An 18703-nucleotide genomic window follows, 5' to 3' on the forward strand; every position below is an offset into this window, starting at 1 on the left:
GGAGCCAGCATTGGGTCCTGAACATCGGGCTGGTCTTTCTGGGCCAGTCTGGTCTTCATCCTTTCTCATGCCATGTTGTTGGCAACCTCCAGTCTTGGAAGACTATGGTATCGTGCTCTGAATGGTGGTGGTGGCACAGTGTCTAGTGTGGCTGAAAAGGCCGATTCGGGAGTGACAATCCCTTCCACACTGGGAGCAAGTGCAGTCTGTCCCTGGTCAGTCTCCCTGGCTATGGGCCTTCCTTCTTTGCCTCTTTGCCTCAGACTGTTGGCCAAGTGTCTCTTCAAACTGGGAAAGGCCAAATAAAGTATGAGACCCACTGCCCATTGAGTATTAGACCACTGACAGTCAGTAGCTGTGTTACAGTAGACCACTGGGAGGTGACTAAGAGACCAAACCTATCCAATATTCTGGTTCTGGTGCAGCCATGCCAATGGGGTGCGCGTTGCATTCTGTGGTGGGGAGGCAGTCACAGAGGCCTCCTCAAGATAAGGGAACGTCTGTTCCCTTCCCTCGGGGCTGCATTGCGACTGCTCCGGTGCTGGAAAGTTGGACAGGATTGGGCCCTCAAATGGGAATAACCACAGCTGGAGGTGGGTAAAAAGGCTTGTATGTTTTCACAGATTTTGGTGTTTTACAAAGGCAGAAGTGCAGAAAGCAGTTACCTGTTTTTATTCCAAACTGTAACTTATAATCACTTTAAAAGCGTAGTAGGTAGCTGATACAGGTAGTATAGTGTCAGCAGATGGAGCCACAGTTATTACCCATCCACCTCCCCCTTAAATAATCAAAACCAAATAAAACTCTTTCTTTGGCAGATTATTTGTGGTTAGCTCAGAAATCTCCACGAAAGGCTGAAGCTAACAGGTGAGCTAAACTGAGGCTACCTGAGGCCGCCATGAGGCCACCTGGACCTCCAAGAGAAGCTGTGGGTCAAGGTGTATCCCCAACCTGCAAACCGATCATGTTGAATTTAACTCTGGTCCATGTAAAACACAGAGTCCAGCTCAACACACACGGCCCCCTCCCTCTGCCTGGCCTGGCGGTTGGCCCAACAGTGAGTCAGACACTATCTTTCCTTTTCATCATTAGCTGTTCCTTTCTATTCAGATCTGGCCTCAGAAAAATAATGTAGCATTTGGGGAAAAAGAGGCAGCCCAGCAGCCCGGCGCTGGAGGCCAGGATGGAGAAGACCTGCACGGCCACTGTGTGCTTCCCCTTCGTGCTCAGGTAGGCGGGCACAAAGGCCACCCAGACGCTGCAGAAGACCAGCATGCTGAAGGTGAGCAGCTTGGCCTCGTTGAAGGCCCCAGGCAGCCGCCTGGCCAGGAAGGCCCCTGTGAAGCAGACGACGGCCAGGAAACCCAGGTAGCCCAAAGCGCCGTAGAACAGGGTGACGGACCCCGCGTTGCACTGCAGGACGATTTGGCCGGGCTGGGAGTGCCTGTCGGAGTCTGGGAAGGGTGGAGAGAATCCCAGCCAGGCGGTGCAGAGGCCGAGCTGGACAGTGGAGCACGAGAGGACGATGGCGTTGGCCAAGCCCTTCCCCAGCCACCTCCGCATCCTGCTTCCTGGTTTGGTGGCCATGAAGGCCACCACCACGGTGACGGTTTTGGCCAAGACAGAGGAGAGGGCCAGGGAGAAGATGATGCTGAAGGCCGTTTGGCGGAGGAGGCAGGTCACCCTCCTTGGCCGGCCGATGAACAGAAAGGAGGACAGAAAGGAGAGCAGGAGGGAGGCGAGGAGGACGTAGGAGAGGTCCTGGTTGTTGGCCTTGACTACTGGAGTCTCACGGTGCTTGATGAAGGCTCCTAACACTAAACCCGTGGTTAGAGAGAAGAGCAGGGCGAAAGACGCCAGAAGGGCCCCCAGATAGTCTTCGTAGGACAGGAAAGTTATGACTTTGGGGACACACTGAGTCTGGGCCTTGTTTGGATGCTGGTCTTCTGGACACTTGTCGCAATGATCTGCATCTGAAATGAAGAAAAACAAACAGTGTCTCCAATATCATTTAATGTGCCTTACATCCCATAATAGTCTGTCAGCCCAATCCACTCCCCCCCCCACCGGTACAGCCATGCCAGAAACACCCACAATGCATCTAGCTTGAGCGGGGGGGGTCTGATAACTCTGCCCTCACTTCGCTCCCCCCTCCGGCCCCCTTCCTCCCTGCCCTTACCCCGCTCCCCCCTCCCACTGGCTGACCTGCTCCAGCAGGTGTCAGAGACACACAGAGGAAGGCTCCAGCCTTCCCACAGGGACACAGTTTACTGTCCAGAGTAATTTCTCGCTACCCATTTTGTGAAATGAATGATGGCTGTTAAAGGAAGACAAAGCATGAAGGGCTCTGACTTAAGGACTGTCTGGACACCTGCACAGAATGGGTCTGAGTCAACCTTTGCCCCACTCCCCACCAACAGCCCATCGCTCTGGAGCCCCCCACCTTCCTGGGAGGAGACGGTCCCTTCTGCGCACCGAGCACACGCGTAGCAGCACAGCGGCCTTCCTTCCTGAATCAGCTTGCTGTATCCCGGGTGGCAGCTGGCGGTGCACCTCGACTGAGGCAGGGTCTACACAGGAAGACAAGGCGCATCAAGGAAAATCTGTGTGGTGGGGGAGCAGTTTGTCTGTAGCAGTGAGTCACACAGTTGGGGGGACCCAACAGGACCTAAAGTCTGAGGTTAGCAGGCACCCCAAGACGGTTCTTGAGGGCAGAGCTTGGGGGCAGAATTGGGAAAAGACCCCTCCCTGGCCTTCATGGTGATGCTGCGCTCTAAAGCCTGGCTCTCCCAGAAGTTCCGCAAAGACATTTGGCAGCATGGGCTCCTGACAAGGTAGGATCATGTGGGACTCAGGAGGTCAAAGGACAGAGCCCCAGTGCTGCCACATGCAGACCACTCTGCAGCAAGTCTGGAACCAGCACCACACACTGCCCCCAACCCCAGAGTGGCCAGGTGGTCCCGAAAAACGTCATAGCTGATGGTGCCAAATTCCACTGCAGAACACACTTGCCCACCCAGATTCTGCTGTGGTTTGTCCTCCAAGGCCACCCAGGCATTTCCACTCACCAACCCAAACTGCAACAGGACTGATATGGGTCTAAGACTTTGTTAAAGACCTTCTGCCCTGTCAACAGAGGAGGCTCTTCCACTTGCTGCAGATCAGCTTCTCCAGCTGCCAGTTTAAGTCACTGACTGCAACCTCAGGACCCCCCTCCATGTTTTGCATTGGGGTTTAGGTGTGGCTGCCCCAGCCATGTTTAGCCCTGTTTGGTGCCACCAGAACCTGCATTTGTTGCCTGCCCATCACACACTGCTCCCGCCTTTGCTCTATTCCTGCTGTCAGGAGTTTTGTCTTTCAAAATTTGTATTGGCAACCTTCAGTCTCGAAAGACTATGGTATCGCGCTCTGAAAGGTGGTTCTGGCACAGCATCTAGTGTGGCTGAAAAGGCCAATCCGGGAGTGACAATCCCTTCCACACCGGGAGCAAGTGCAGTCTGTCCCTGGTCTGTCTCCCTGGCTATGGGCCTTCCTTCTTTGCCTCTTAGCCTCAGACTGTTGGCAAAGTGTCTCTTCAAACTGGGAAAGGCCATGCTGCACAGCCTGCCTCCAAGCGGGCCGCTCAGAGGCCAGGGTTTCCCACTTGTTGAGGTCCATCCCTAAGGCCTTCAGATCCCTCTTGCAGATGTCCTTGTATCGCAGCTGTGGTCTACCTGTAGGGCGCTTTCCTTGCATGAGTTCTCCATAGAGGAGATCCTTTGGGATCCGGCCATCATCCATTCTCACGACATGACCAAGCCAACGCAGGCGTCTCTGTTTCAGCAGTGAATACATGCTAGGGATTCCAGCACGTTCCAGGACTGTGTTGTTTGGAACTTTGTCCTGCCAGGTGATGCCGAGGATGCGTCGGAGGCAGCGCATGTGGAAAGCGCTCAGTTTCCTCTCCTGTTGTGGGCGAAGAGTCCATGACTCGCTGCAGTACAGAAGTGTACTCAGGACGCAAGCTCTGTAGACCTGGATCTTGGTATGTTCCGTCAGCTTCTTGTTGGACCAGACTCTCTTTGTGAGTCTGGAAAACGTGGTAGCTGCTTTACCGATGCGCCTGTTTAGCTCGGCATCGAGAGAATGAGTGTCGGAGATCGTTGAGCCAAGGTACACAAAGTCATGGACAACCTCCAGTTCATGCTCAGAGATTGTAATGCAGGGAGGTGAGTCCACATCCTGAACCATGACCTGTGTTTTCTTCAGGCTGATTGTCAGTCCAAAATCTTGGCAGGCCTTGCTAAAACGATCCATGAGCTGCTGGAGATCTTTGGCAGAGTGGGTAGTGACAGCTGCATCGTCGGCAAAGAGGAAGTCACGCAGACATTTCAGCTGGACTTTGGATTTTGCTCTCAGTCTGGAGAGGTTGAAGAGCTTTCCGTCTGATCTGGTCCGGAGATAGATGCCTTCGGTTGCAGTTCCAAAGGCCTGCTTCAGCAGGACAGCGAAGAAAATCCCAAACAAGGTTGGTGCAAGAACACAGCCCTGCTTCACTCCGCTTCGGATGTCAAAAGGGTCTGATGTGGAGCCATCGAAGACAACAGTGCCCTTCATGTCCTTGTGGAAAGATCTGATGATGCTGAGGAGCCTGGGTGGACATCCAATCTTGGGGAGAATCTTGAAGAGGCCGTCTCTGCTGACCAGGTCGAAAGCCTTTGTGAGATCTATGAAGGCTATAAAGAGTGGCTGTCGTTGTTCCCTGCATTTCTCCTGCAGTTGTCTAAGGGAGAATACCATATCAGTGGTGGACCTGTTGGCTCGGAATCCACACTGCGATTCTGGATAGACGCTCTCTGCAAGTACCTGGAGCCTCTTTAGTACAACTCGGGCAAACAGCTTTCCTACAACGCTAAGGAGAGAGATGCCGCGGTAGTTGTTGCAGTCACCCCTGTCACCTTTGTTCTTGTACAGCGTGATGATGTTTGCATCCCTCATGTCTTGAGGTACTCCACCTTCTCTCCAGCAGAGACAGAGGATTTCATGCAGCTCAGTGACGATGATCTCTTTGCAGCATTTTAGGACTTCAGCAGGGATGCTGTCTTTTCCAGGTGCCTTGCCAAAGGCAAGGGAGTCCAGGGCCACGTGAAGTTCTTCTAGGGTTGGTTCACTGTCAAGCTCTTCCAGCACAGGCAGGCACTCAATGTTGTTCAGTGCTTCTTCGGTGACTACATTTTCTCTGGAATATAGCTCAGAGTAGTGCTGCACCCAGCGTTCCATCTGCTGCGCCCGATCCTGGATGACCTCGCCTGTGGCAGACTTCAGAGGGGCAATTTTCTTCTGTGTTGGACCTAGGGCCTGCTTGATACCATCATACATCCCCTTGATGTTGCCCGTGTCAGCTGCTATCTGTATCTCGGAACAGAGCTGGAGCCAGTAGTCGTTAGCACATCTCCTGGCAGTCTGTTGGACTTTGCTGCGAGCAGTTCGGAGGACCTGCAGGTTGCGCTCACTGGGACAGACCTTGTATGCTGCTTGAGCTCTCCTCTTTTCCTCAATGACTGGTGTCAACTCCTCAGAGTGGGCTTCAAACCAGTCTGCCGCCTTGTTGGTCTTCTTGCCGAATATGGACAAGGCGGTGTTGTAAACGGTATTCTTGAAATGTTCCCATCTGTTGGATGCGTTTGCGTCGGCCGGGCCTGGAAGAGATTCCTCAAGCGCTTGTGCAAATTCCTCCACTTTTCTCTGATCCCGGGTCTTGCTGGTATCAATGCGAGGTCTTCCTTCCTTTTTCGTGTGATACAGTCGCTTTGTTTGCGGTTTCACTCTGCTGCACACCAGGGAGTGGTCAGTGTCGCAGGCAGCACCATGATAACTGCGTGTGATCTTGATGCTGGGAAGGCTGGAGCGTCTGGTGAGGATCAGGTCGAGCTGGTGCCAGTGCTTTGATCTTGGATGTCTCCAAGAGACTCTATGTTGGGGCTTTGTGTTGAAGAACGTGTTGCTGACACAGAGACCGTGATGACAGCAAAACTCTAGCAGGCGTTGGCCATTTTCGTTCATCCTCCCAGTGCCAAACTGACCTAAGCAAGTGGGCCATGAACTGTTATCAGCACCAACTCTAGCATTGAAATCGCCGAGGATGAACAATGGCTCTTTTACAGGGATTTTCTTGACAGTGGTGGCCAGGTCATCATAGAATTTGTCTTTGGCTTCTGCTGGAGACGACAGAGTCGGTGCATAAGCACTGATGAGAGTGATAGGTCCTGCTGATGACTGGAGCTGCAGGGACAAAATTCTTTCACTTCCCACAGTAGGTGGGATGATGGATTTCAGCAGGGTATTTCTGACCGCAAAGCCAACGCCATGTTCCCTGGTTTCGTTTGGTGGTTTTCCCTGCCAGAAAAATGAGAAATTTCTCTCCTTGACAGATCCGGAATCTGGCAGCCTCGTCTCTTGAAGGGCGACGATGTCCATCTGCAGTCTGCTCAGCTCCATGTCGATGACAGCTGTTTTGCGTGCGTCGTCTATTTCTTGCAGGTCATCAGAGAAGCCAGGTGTCATTGTCCTAACGTTCCAGGTGCCCAGCTTTAGGGCAGTAGTTTTCTGTTTTCTGTTGCATGGTGCAGAGTTGTCGATCCGCTTGTCGGTTTTCACCCTAAACCCCACGCACCCCATGAGGTTAACGGACCGTGGCGAGGCAACACCTTACTGGCTGGGGACTGCCCAGCTTAAGGCGGGCGGTAGCTGCCCAATGAGATGCAATGATCTCTCCCACCGTCGGAAGCAGCCCCTGGCGTCATGCTCTACGCCAATCGAGCAAAGACTTATAACCGGTAAACTGCTGCTTCCCGTGTTGTGCCGACGCCGTATTGCGAAGTTGGAGTGTCCTCTCCAGTGCGCGAAGCCTGGGTAAAGAAGGTATGGAGGATAGGCTGTTACCCATGCAGCAAATCCCCCTTCTCCACGTCGCTGGAATGGTCCAATGGAAAGGCAGAAGCCAATACGGTTGGTTCCAGCGGTGTCGCAGGAGTTGCCAGAACGTGACTGTGTTCAGCCATGAACTGCCTAAGGGACTCCGGCTCCTGATTTTGCCTCGAGGTTGACTCCTGAAGCCTTTTCCACAACTGGATGTAGCCACAAGGCAGTGGAGGTTTGAGGTCAGAGTTTCCTTCTCTTAGATGAGCTGCCTTCCTAGGCTGACGAGTCCCATCTACCCGGTGGCTGTTTAGTCGCCTCTTACGACAAGTACAGCAAAACTGAGGGCCTATTCTTAGCCCCAGCCCCCAGGGGAAGCCCCCTATGCCTATACATAGGATTGCAGTAACAGGGTTGGCCTTCCTATGAGGCCAAATGAAATTATTGCTTCAAGGTTGGAGAAGGCAGTGAACTGGCAGGGAGTGCCCTACACCTTGCATCTATACGGCACCTCAACTTGTCTCCGCCCCTGGTTGCTCACCCTCCTTGTTTCCACCAAGTTCGTCTCACTTTCCTTCCTTCCTTCCTTCCTTCCTTCCTGCTTGGATTCACACCAGCTGAACAACTGGTGTAGATCTAAGTAGCCCCATAGGGGTGGCTGGGGCTTGACATGGGGTAAGGGGAAAAATATCCCCTTACTCCGAGGTGACTTTCAGGCTGGACCTAATCTGCACTAAGTACAGTGAAGGCAGTCAGCCTCCCTGTTCCAGCGCAGGTTAGGATTGGGCTGACACTCTCCCAAAAAGAAGAAAAATGTAGGAGAAGAGAGTCATGGCAGTAGCGGGGTTGGAAAAAGAGGTAGGCTACCACCATAATACAGGTTGAGACTAATTATTTGTGTGGGTTCCGTTCCAAGCACTCACTGGATGGCAAAAAACACACTATAGCAAATCCATTTAAAAAACAAAGTTACTTTGCTCCTTTGATTTAAAAATAGCCTTGCTGACCTTTGTGATATAAGAGTCATTAACAAGACAATCCATCAATCAGTCCTCCTCCAAGAGCTTACAAAGAGCTGAGAGCTTACACTCAGCCCCTCCCTTCATCAATGCAAAGGGATCACCTTTCTTTCACGTGCTCAGGGGGAAGGGAGGGGTCGCCTGGAGAGAGAAGGATTGATGGATTGTCAGCCAACTGTCTCTCTCATTAAGGAGGCTATTGTTAAAGGACCGTTCAGTTTTTTAAACTGATTTTAAAGGGGTGCATTTTTCCCCTTCTCCAGGGATCAGCACTTTCAAAATATGTGGGCAGGAAAAGGACTCTCAGCTTTTGAATCTTGAGATGATGCATCTAATATTTTATTAGATTTTAGAAATCATGGATTTCCCCACCTGGTTGAACCATCCAGGCCACACAATGGCACCCTGGTCTATGGAGACGTGGAGGCCTGGTGGGCTGTGTCGTCTTGCCAGGCTCCCAAATGCCACTCTGACAACAGACCTGTTGGGAAAAATGACCCAGTTCACAATGTCAAAGTCGGCTGCCAGATCCCCATCCCCATCCAGATACAGGCCGTCCAGGGAAGTGTTGTAGACCCCAAAGTTTCTCAGGAAAGGATGGTGCTGGCACAAAAGAGAAACATCAGAGGTCAGGGAACCGTGTTGGGTATTTCACAGAGACTGAATCTCCTATGAGTCAGGGACGATGCCAATGAAATCGGCTGATTGCTTGGTTTCTCTAACCCCCGTTTTCTATTCTGCTGCTCAGAGGCAGATCTACCCCACTTGCCCCCTCCAGGTTCACCTCTGCCTTTAATCAGTCCAGGAGAGACACAGGCAACTCGATCACCACAACTCCCCATGTGGTAACAGAGCAGCCCCAACGTGGCATTTGCTGAATCCGTGAGGGGAGGGAGTTTGGGCATGCTGAGGCCTCCTTGGCGGAAGGGAACATTTGGATGTATGGATGAACTCGGACCTGTGTCAGCAATATCACTGGTGCATGACCGCCTTGACAGGTGAAGGGAAATTGGGTCCAGAAAGTGGTTGAGTGGTGCTGCTAGCAAACCTTCCCAGGCCGAATCCGCCCTCCTTCCTGCTCCATTACCTCCCTGTTCTGCCATCTACTTGTTCCACCCTCTTCTCACCTCCCTCCCAACCCCTGTGTGGCCTTACCTGCACCAGCAGGCATCCAGGGTTGAGTGTTGGGAGAGTTAGGACAGACAAAGAAAATATTTCTTTACCCAGCGTGTAATTAGTTTGTGGAACTCTTTGCCATAAGAAGTAGTGATGGCATCTTGTCTGGATGCCTTTAAGAGGGGACTGGACCAATTTCTGGAGGAGAAGCTCATTACGGGTTACAAATCATAGTAGGTCTGTGCAAGCTCTTGGTTTTAGAGGAAAGCTGCCTCTGATTGCCAGATGCAGGGGAGGGCACCAGGATGAGGTCTCTTGTTATCTGGTGTGCTCCCTGGGGCATTTGGTGGGCCGCTGTGAGATCCAGGAAGCTGGACTAGATGGGCCGATGGCCTGATCCAGTGGGGCTGTTCTTATGTTCTTAACTACAATTCCCAGGAAGCCTTGCAGGTCTCTTGTTATCTGGTGTGCTCCTTGGGGCATTTGGGGGGCTGCTGTGAGATACAGGAAGCTGGACTAGGTGGGCCTTTGGCCTGATCCAGAAGGGATCTTCTGATGTTCTTATAAAGAGGAGTTTTTCAAGGTTTTCTCTTTCTGTCTGGCTTTGATCGTGGCGTGGACTCATCCACCAGTTTCCCTAGTAAAAGGAGGGTAGCGGAAAGAGGGGGCAGTGAACTATTAGTTCTCCACAAGGCACAGCTGTGCCCCGGCCAGTGCCCCCCCCATTTTTCCTTCACAGAGGCATGTGAATGTTTTGCTCCAGGTGTGAAATCTGAATGAAGCCATCCTAACCTGTGCTGAATTTGAGCTATGCTAAGCTAGATGTGTAGATCTGCAGCACAGTCTGCCCAGAACAAGGGAAGGAAGGGTTGTGTTGCTATCATTGCAAAGGCATCCTGGAGCAAGTGTGATCTCTAGTCCTCCCCCACACACACACTCCCATGCAGGCACAGGCTTTGACTGAGAGAGAGAGAGAGATGCCAGTGGGGCTGATGGTGGCCAGTGTGGCAGTCCAGGCTGGTGGGGGGGGCAGCAGGAAGGGGCAGGCAGAGCTAGCCAAGTGTCCCCCAATTGAAAGTGGCACCTGGGGGCAGGGCCACTGAGAGGAATCTTCTCAGGGGGTACAAAGATTAGACGTGAAGATCTGCAGCACAGTCTGCCCAGAAGAAGGGAAGGAATGGTTGTGTTGCTATCATTGCAAAGGCATCCTGGAGCAAGTGTGATCTCTAGTCCTCCCCCACAGACACACTCCCATGCAGGCACAGGCTTTGACTGAGAGAGAGAGAGATGCCAGTGGGGCTGATGGTGGCCAGTGTGGCAGTCCGGGCTGGTGGGGGGGGGCAGCCGGAAGGGGCAGGCAGAGCTAGCTGAGTGTCCCCCAAGTGATAGTGGCATCTCGGGGCAGGGCCACTGAGAGGAATCTTCTCAGGGGGTACAAAGATTCTTTTGGGCCCCTTCCTGAGCTCCTCTACACTCCTTCATGATAAGTGGATCCTCTTATCACTACTTATCCTCTTATCACTACTGGATTTCCCTGAAAGATGCATGCCATTTCACTTCCTTCTGACTTGTCCCAAGGCCCATCAGTAGCCCTGACTGTCTGGGTGGGGAGAGGAGTACCTGCCACGCCTGCACCCTCTGAACCTCCAGGCTGCCTCCGGCCTCCACCACCCTCCGCCGGAGTCGAGACGAAGACGCGGCATGTAAGGCTTGCGCCATGGCCTGAACAGCGCTGTGGATGGCATAGCTGTCCTGGGCCAGGGCTTTTTCCATCATGTCCCAAGGCAGGGGCTGCGGTCTTTCTCTGCACCTCGTCCAGCCTTTCACGGACAGAACAGGCTTCGGAAACGCACAGTGAAATCCCCCCTCCACTAACCGCTGCCAGGTGAAGAAAAGGTTTTCAAAATCATTGTAATTTGTCCTTTTTATTGACTGGATGGAGAAGGAAAAAAGACCCTGAATGTGCTGGAAAGATAAACGACTGAACCTCAGGTCCAAGCTGATGTCCCAAAAGGCTGTTGTGATAAAGATTTTCCCCACTATGGGTTTTATTAAGTTTTCAACTACCTGTTGTATAATGCCTATTCCTACTATGAAGGAACCGGTCTCTGCATAGTAAAGGAACACATTGACTTGTCTCTCCTTGAGGAATGATTCATAACGGATCACCACATTATTTGTAGTTATCCCCGAAATGCTCTCGGAGTAAGAGACACAAATGCCGCTCTGAGTTAACTCGGGCGTCAAGGTCCTGATGAACCGCTCTCCATTGTCAGTGTCTGGAGCAACCAGAGCGACCCAGGACCACTGGAAGTGCAGGAGCAGCCCGACCAGCCCCACGTACTGGGGCTCTTTGGGGACCGTCCGATAGAAAAAGGGGGACCGAGTTCTGTCATTGAGACCACGAGCCGTGAAAGCATAACTGACCTGGGAAGGGAAAGGAGAGATGGATGTTTGGATTTATCTTCAGGTCACATATTTGGTGGCCTGAGCTGTTAACAGTGAGCAAAATCCTTTTTCATTTTGATGCAAGGAAGCCCCCACCCACTGCAAGGACACGCCCACGGAACTAGGCAGTGCTTCTCTGTTCAGCCCACTCACACACTGCATGCCCCACCTCATTTTTGGATGGGAGGCAGCCACGTGGGACGAGACGCAGCCTGTGCCCTCCACCCACTCTCACCTGGGGAATTTTGTAGGCAGTCAACATGGCTGAAATATGGCTGGAGAGGTCAGCTTCAGCCCCTTCAAGAACTGCCAGCAGCCGTCTCTGCCTTCCACAGCTGTAGTTTGGGACACGTGTCTCTCCAGTGGAGAGCAGGTCTACAAGGGCATCAAAAGTCACTCGGGCATCATAATAGGTGTTGTAGATGTTGTAGCCCAGAGTGACATTGGGCAAGAGCCTGGGGTCCCGGTTGATCTTCTCAGTGGCAAACAGGAAGGACAGGATGAGCCAGTACCGTGTGCCTGCTTTCCTGAAACAAAAGGACTGTGCCAGGTTGTTGATGCATAGGCTGGGTTTAGGCGTGTCAGGCTGACAGCAACTGTTACCCTGCACATGCCCGAACTTGTCTGATCTTAGAAGCTAAGCAGGGTCAAGCCTGGTTAGTTCTTGGATGGGAGACCGCTTGGGAATACCGGGTGCTGTAGGCTTATACCATAGTCTTTTGAGACTGAAGGTTGCCAACCAGTCAGTCCAGGCTGGACATCCATGCTGTGAGGTGACCAGCGCTTTTCACTCTAAAAGGAAGCCAGGGCAGGGCCCTTCCCCAGCCCCATCCTCTGCACAGGTGAGCATCTAAGGCTGCCTGGACTGAGTCAGTCCCTTGGCCCCTGAACTCAGCATTGCCCGCTGACTGGCAGCAGCTCCTCAGGGTGTCAGGTGGGGATCTTTCAAAGGCTGGACTGCCAGGGATTGAACCTGGCATGCAAAGCAGGTGCTCTCTCTGTTAGGGGCTGGGTGGGGGGAAGATTTCATTGGTTGGGATGGTGGTCAGGGGAGCCCAGCTCAGGAATCACAGTGGCCTTGTGTGCAAAGGACACATTGCCTGGAGATGCAGGTGCTTCTCAGAGCCCAGCACTTCTCCCTCCCAGCAGCAATGGCCAGAGGATTTGCACCCACCCTAGAAGCCCTGCAGGGCTGGCTGATTGCTCAGGGGCTGAATTGGCACCTTGAGGACTGCAGGGGGCTTGCCTCTTTTGCAAGGGAGGGGGAATTAATCAAGTCATCATTGATCATTCTGCCTGGCCAGGCTCATGGCTTGTGAGGTTGGGGGAAGGGGGAGAAATTGGGAGTCAGTTGGTGATGTGGTTTCCCTAAGCAGCCTCTTAGGGGAGGACAGAGGAGGGTTCAGGACTGCAGAGAACTGCGACTGCCTGACTCACTGCTCAGGCTGCAGGTGGTGGGGATGTCGACCTGCTACAAGGAGCCCAGATCTAGGCAGTTTCAAACCACTACCAGTGAGTGGGGGGGATGACTCCCCCCAAGTGTGGGGCTACAGATGTGGAGTGGCAGACTGCAGTCCAAATGGTGCCTTAGTGTATGGATGCATTCCCAGATTTTCCCCCATATGACTTGTGAGGTTGGGAGAAGGGGGGAGAAGGACATACAAGTGTAAGGAAACTGGGAGTCAGTTGGTGATGTGGTTTCCCTAAGCAGCCTCTGAGGGGAGGGCAGAGGGGGGTTGAGGACTGCAGAGAACTGCAACTGCCTGACCCACTGCCCAGGGCTGCAGGGTGTGGGTGGTGGGGATGTGGACCTGCTAAGAGGAGCTGGGATCCACACAGGTTCAAATCACCACCAGTGAGCCGGGGGGGGCACTCTCCCCAAGTGTGGGGGCTGCAACTGACTACAGCTGTTAAGTGGCACTCCAAATGGTGCCTTAGTGTGTGGATGCATTCCCAGATTTTCCCCCATATGCAGAAGGATTGCTGATTTAGCCGAGACAAGGACACAATAGGAAAAGACCCCACCCCCCCACCCCCGCAATTCGGGGTGGCTGGAAGCCATGACATCAGAAGGGGCTGTAGCAGCCACCAAGCCCTCATCACCAGCCCTTCTTGACTTACATGGAAATGCTGGTTGAAGGAGGCTCAGTCAAGGGCCGTGGCTGAAATATGACATTGGTTGTGGAAACGGCCCCACCGAGGAGGTAGTCTCCTGGCCTGTAATAATTGAGCAGCTCCTTCTGCTCCCTGATCACAGACTGGGGGCATTTTGCCTTTAGGCCCCCCCAGGCCACAGGGACCAGGAGCAGCAGCAGCAGTCTGGGCACCCCTGCTGCAGTCATCTCCCAGCATCTGCTCTCCAACACCAGCCGCAGACTGGAAGTCAAGACCGTCTTGCCAGGCAGAGGTTGCAGTCCAGGCAGAGGCTGCAAGTCCTTTCAGTGGCTGCATCTGAAGGGGGTGATATGAAGCTTCACAGCAGAGGCCCTGCCTGGCTGAATTCCCATTCCGAGCTCTCCATGGACCAGAAGCTATTTCTGCAGCTGTTTCTTCAGACACAGTCTCTGTTATTGAATTTAAAGGTGATCTTTCAGAAAAAAGAATTCCTTAGACTTTGGAGAATAGAACACTGTGATTTGGGTAATAACAGTGAGGGCTGTTGTCAGTGCAACACCTGGACTCCCTGTGCGTCTCCATGTGCAGGTGTGAGCTGAAGAAAACATGTTTGCGAGAATGCAGTTCCAGACTCTGCCATGGGTCAGCAGTGGGATCACTTGAGCTTAGCAAAGCTGCCTGAAGAGGCACTGGATCTGTTCAGCGTATTGTTGTGCCATTGGAAGGGGCATCTTCTGGGGCATTTGGTGGGCCGCTGTGAGGTACAGGAAGCTGGACTAGGTGGGCCTAGGGCCTGATCCAGTGGGGCTGTTCTTACGTTCTTATTCGTGCCTGGAGAGTTCCCCAGAGTGGAAAAATCCTGGCCTTGTGTGGGGCAGCCCGATCTTCTGTCCTTCTGGTCAACCACACCTCCCGCCAGAAGGAATGATGATGGACACTCACGTAACCAGACCTGGGACCCATCCAGACCTGGACTGTCCAGCAGTGTAGCTGGAAGATGTGCCACCCCAGGGGACACCTTACAGGGCTGTCCCTCCAAACGGGACCAGAGCTGCACTCCAGGCACAACTGGAGGGGTTTTAAGGGCCGGGGAGGCTGCGTGAGGGCCAGGGAGGCTCACAGAATGCCTCCAGGAGATGGAAAATGGTTCCTTCCAGTTTCCTCCCAAAAACTGCAAGTGATGTCAGCCTTCCAGAGGCCAGAGGTGTGCAGCCTCCTCAGCCCTCAGAACCCCTCCATACGTGATCGGAGAATAGCTCTGGTCCAATTTGGAGGGGGAGCAGTTGCAAGCGACGGGGGCGGGACCATGGTGGCTGCAACAGGATTGCATTGCCACCCCCATGGCATGGAGTGCCACCCAGGTCCTGTGACTCCTATGACTCTCCCCAGCTTGCAACTGGGACTGTCCAACTCTCCCCTTACTGATGGGGACTCCCCAGAACCTCCAGCTGAGACCATTCCCCTCCCTGCTGCCATCCCCCCCTCTCTCTGTCGCCTTTTGTTTCCCAGGTTCACAGCCAAGTACAGTAAACAAAAATTCCAGATATAAACAGTATAAACATATGGATTTATTTTAAAAAACTCATAAGAACAGCCCTGCTGGATCAGGCCAAAGGCCCATCTAGTCCTGATTCCTGCATCTCACAGTGGCCCTTCAAATGCCCAGGGAGTACACAAGACAACAGGCACAACCTGCATCTTGGTGCCCTCCCCTGCATCTGGCAAACAGAGGCAGCCTGCCTCCAAAACCAAGAGCTTGCACATATCGACTATGACTTGTAACCCGTAATGAACTTTTCCACCAGAAATTTGTCCAATCCCCTCTTAAAGGCATCCAGGCAAGATGCCATCACTACTTCCTGTGGCAAGGAGTTCCACAGACTAATTACACGCTGGGTAAAGAAATATTTTCTTCTGTCTGTCCTACCTCTCCCAACACTCATGGATGTCCCCTGGTTCTGGTGTTATGTGAGAGGGAAAAGGGAATGACAACGAAAAGATTGGTCCAACTGGTTTAAAGCCGGCCCTGGTCACAGCCCCTAGTTGTTCTCACACGCAATCCACTTTGACACCCCTTTGCAGCGGCAGTCCCCTGCGGTCAGCCCTTTTCCCTGTGGATTCCCTCAGGGTTGGGAACTTGAGTCAGTGCCTTAGACGTGAGTTGTGAAAATGTGTGATTTCGGGTGGCTCTGCAACTCGTGAGTTGCACTTGTGGAAGACGCTGAAAGTGCCCCCGTGACTTGGCACTCATCCCATGCCTGAGCTCTCTTTTCCCTTCTCTGATAGGAAGGAAGGAAGGAAGGAACCGATTATCATTGGACAAAGGGTGGGCATTCTCATATTTCCATTGGCTGAGGGAGGGCAGGAGGACAAGAGGGGAGGGGCAACCCTCATTGAATGTCTGGCTACAGTGGGACTAATTCTGAGTAGGGCTGCCAAGGATCGGATCATCTGGTAAGCCTTGCAGCTACTGCTTGTGACCCTCCTCCTTTTCAGCACCTCTGTCCCGGCTCTCACTCAGTCCCTCCTACCCCCTCCCGCCCTGTTACAGATGGACGAGGGCAGCAGGGGAGCGAGTAAAGACAACTCCGACAAACACACACGCCACTCAGCCGCAGCTCCATTTTTTCCACAGCGGGCTTTTTAAAGGGGGCAACTCGACTCGTCCATTAGAGTCACTAAAGGGTGACTCACATGCTTGGAACATGCCTCTTTATGAGACTTTTTCGCAGGGGCGGGGCGGTGACTCATTGACTTGACTTTAGTCAAGCCGCACTGGGTTTTCCCATCCCTGCAGTCCGTACCTTAGAAAATTTGTGTGACACAGAAAAGTGTCAATCTGGTGGAAGGGTGGAAAGTAGGCCTCTGCCCGATGCCTCTGGGGCCCGGCAGTGTCCGTTTTCTATGCTGTGGGAAAGCAGCTCATTAGCGTGCTGAGAAAAGACATGTGTTCCCTTACCCTAGGGATGCATTGTAACTGTACTGGAGGATGGGGCCCTAGCTCTGCACAGTTTAAATTCCCTCAGGGACACCTTGATTGCTGATGGACTCTTCCTGTGCTTTCTATATGGGAGGAGGAGTGAGTTGCCAGCTAGTTGCACAACCTTCTCCAAGCTTCAGCTGGATTGCAGCTCCTATTTGCTAGCTGGGAGAAAGGTATAAAACAGTACTCCAAGTGGGAGGGGGGTGACTGCCTCATCGTTCCCATCATGGATGCCAATTGAGCCAGACAGAAGGAAGACTTGTCCAGATTCTGTAAGAGATGCTGTACTGGAATCACAGAAGATCTGGTGAGGAGATAGGATGTGGTGTCTGCAGCGGCCCTCTGCTGTGGTGAATCTGGAGAATACGGGGTTAAGGTCTGGGCTTTCAGCAGAGGGTGTGCTGCACAGCTGCAGCCACTAGAGGCAATGAGGTCTTCAGGGATATAAGCAGCACCTGATGCAGGAAGAGTTTGTGGGTTGTAGTTGGAGACAGAGTGGAGGAGGAGAGGAGACTTGCTGGCTGAATGGACTGGCTTTGTGGCTAAACTGACCTGTTGACTCACAGACTGACTTACGGCTCTACTTATCAGACGGACTCTCTGGCTAACTGACTTTCCGACACACCAACTCACGGACTGGCAAACAAACAACTTCCTGGAACACCTCACGGACTGGCGGACAAACACTGAACTGGCACCCTGACTGATGGACTGGAGGATGGGCCACGAACTGGTATCCTGACTAAGGGACTAATCCAACAGAGACTGCTGAGTGGTGGAGAGCTGAGGCGGTGCTGCTGTACCCGAAAGGGCTGCTGCTTGAAGGAGGGACCCTGCAGACTCACAGGCAAGCCAGCCACCTCCTAGTCTCCTTCTGGCTTGGTGCTGGGGTACAGGGGTAGTTTTTGCAGGCCGCTAGATCTAGCTGTGGCTAAGCTGGGGGAACTAACTAGTTCAAAGCAGGCAGAAGTTCTTTAGGCAAAACTCAGAACAGGAGTTTGGCGAAGCAGATGCTTACCTGGGTGAGTGCTGCTATTTGGTAAGTTTGAGGAAGCTGCTTTTATTGTTTTTAGTCTGTTGTGTTCTGTATTCCTGTCTAAATGCCAGACTTTTATATGCAACCTTTTTTAATACAAGCATTCCCTGCTTTCTGACGGCTTGTTTTTTGAGGATTCGCTCTTTCCGCTCCTTTCAATTCTACCCAGAAGTCATTCAGTCAGTGCCTGCTCTGCTCTTTCAACCTCTCTCTGCTGTTCTAAAGGTTAAAATTGCCTCCTCCATGTTGGTTTGCAGATGACATGGTGACTGAACTGGGCTGTTTGTGTCCAGCTCGAGTTGAGAGCAGATGCAAGGGACGGCTGGGGGTGTGTTGTGACCATCCTCCCTGTGGTGGCTGGTTGGCTTATCTCTCAGGCCCGGACCCCACTGGCTGTTTTCATCCTCCTTTGTGGCCCCATTTTAGGAATAGGGATTTTGCCTAGCACTGGGCGGTGACAGCACTGCCTGACCTTGGGTTGTCCCCTCTCCCAGCTCCATCTGTGCTTCCTCTGCCAGAGACTTGCATGTAGGGAGGTTTCTTAGTGTCAACACCTCAACGTGAAAAGTCCCAACATCAGTCCCAACTGTTCCTCATCAATCCAAGGAAGTTCTTCTCTCCAGCCAAGATCTCTGAGGTCATCCTGCCCCATCCCTCCAAGGACATGCAGCTCCCTGTGCCCGTCCCTGGTTCAGCCTTCTGGAAGCAAGTCCAGCATCAGCAGCTCTCACTCGTTCTGCACATTCGTACCTGCACCCAAAGTATTGCTAATTAAAGCGACAGTATTGCAGAGAGCGTCTATCCAGAATCGCAGTGTGGATTCCGAGCCAACAGGTCCACCACTGATATGGTATTCTCCCTTAGACAACTACAGGAGAAATGCAGGGAACAATGACAGCCACTCTTTATAGCCTTCATAGATCTCACAAAGGCTTTCGACCTGGTCAGCAGAGACGGTCTCTTCAAGATTCTCCCCAAGATTGGATGTCCACCCAGGCTCCTCAGCATCATCAGGTCTTTCCACAAGGACATGAAGGGCACTGTTGTCTTCGATGGCTCCACATCAGACCCTTTTGACATCCGAAGCGG

General features: G+C 52.8%; 1 protein-coding gene across 1 annotated transcript; it reads right to left on the reverse strand.

Annotated features, from left to right (window-relative positions):
* Window positions 1–1095: 1095 nt before the first annotated feature.
* On the reverse strand, window positions 1096–13822 carry LOC136639209 (vomeronasal type-2 receptor 26-like; the record flags this gene model as incomplete). The annotated part of the gene is made up of 7 exons (XM_066613211.1): window positions 13602–13822; window positions 11716–12007; window positions 11124–11459; window positions 10653–10964; window positions 8289–8519; window positions 2444–2570; window positions 1096–1973 (listed from the first exon to the last, which is right to left on the reverse strand). Coding segments are annotated over exons 1-7 (2397 nt in total), but the record flags the coding sequence as incomplete, so codon positions are not given.
* Between the last annotated feature and the right edge of the window lie 4881 nt (window positions 13823–18703).

The sequence above is a fragment of the Tiliqua scincoides genome, chromosome 2 (genome assembly GCF_035046505.1).
Source record: "Tiliqua scincoides isolate rTilSci1 chromosome 2, rTilSci1.hap2, whole genome shotgun sequence".
NCBI lineage: Eukaryota > Metazoa > Chordata > Lepidosauria > Squamata > Scincidae > Tiliqua > Tiliqua scincoides.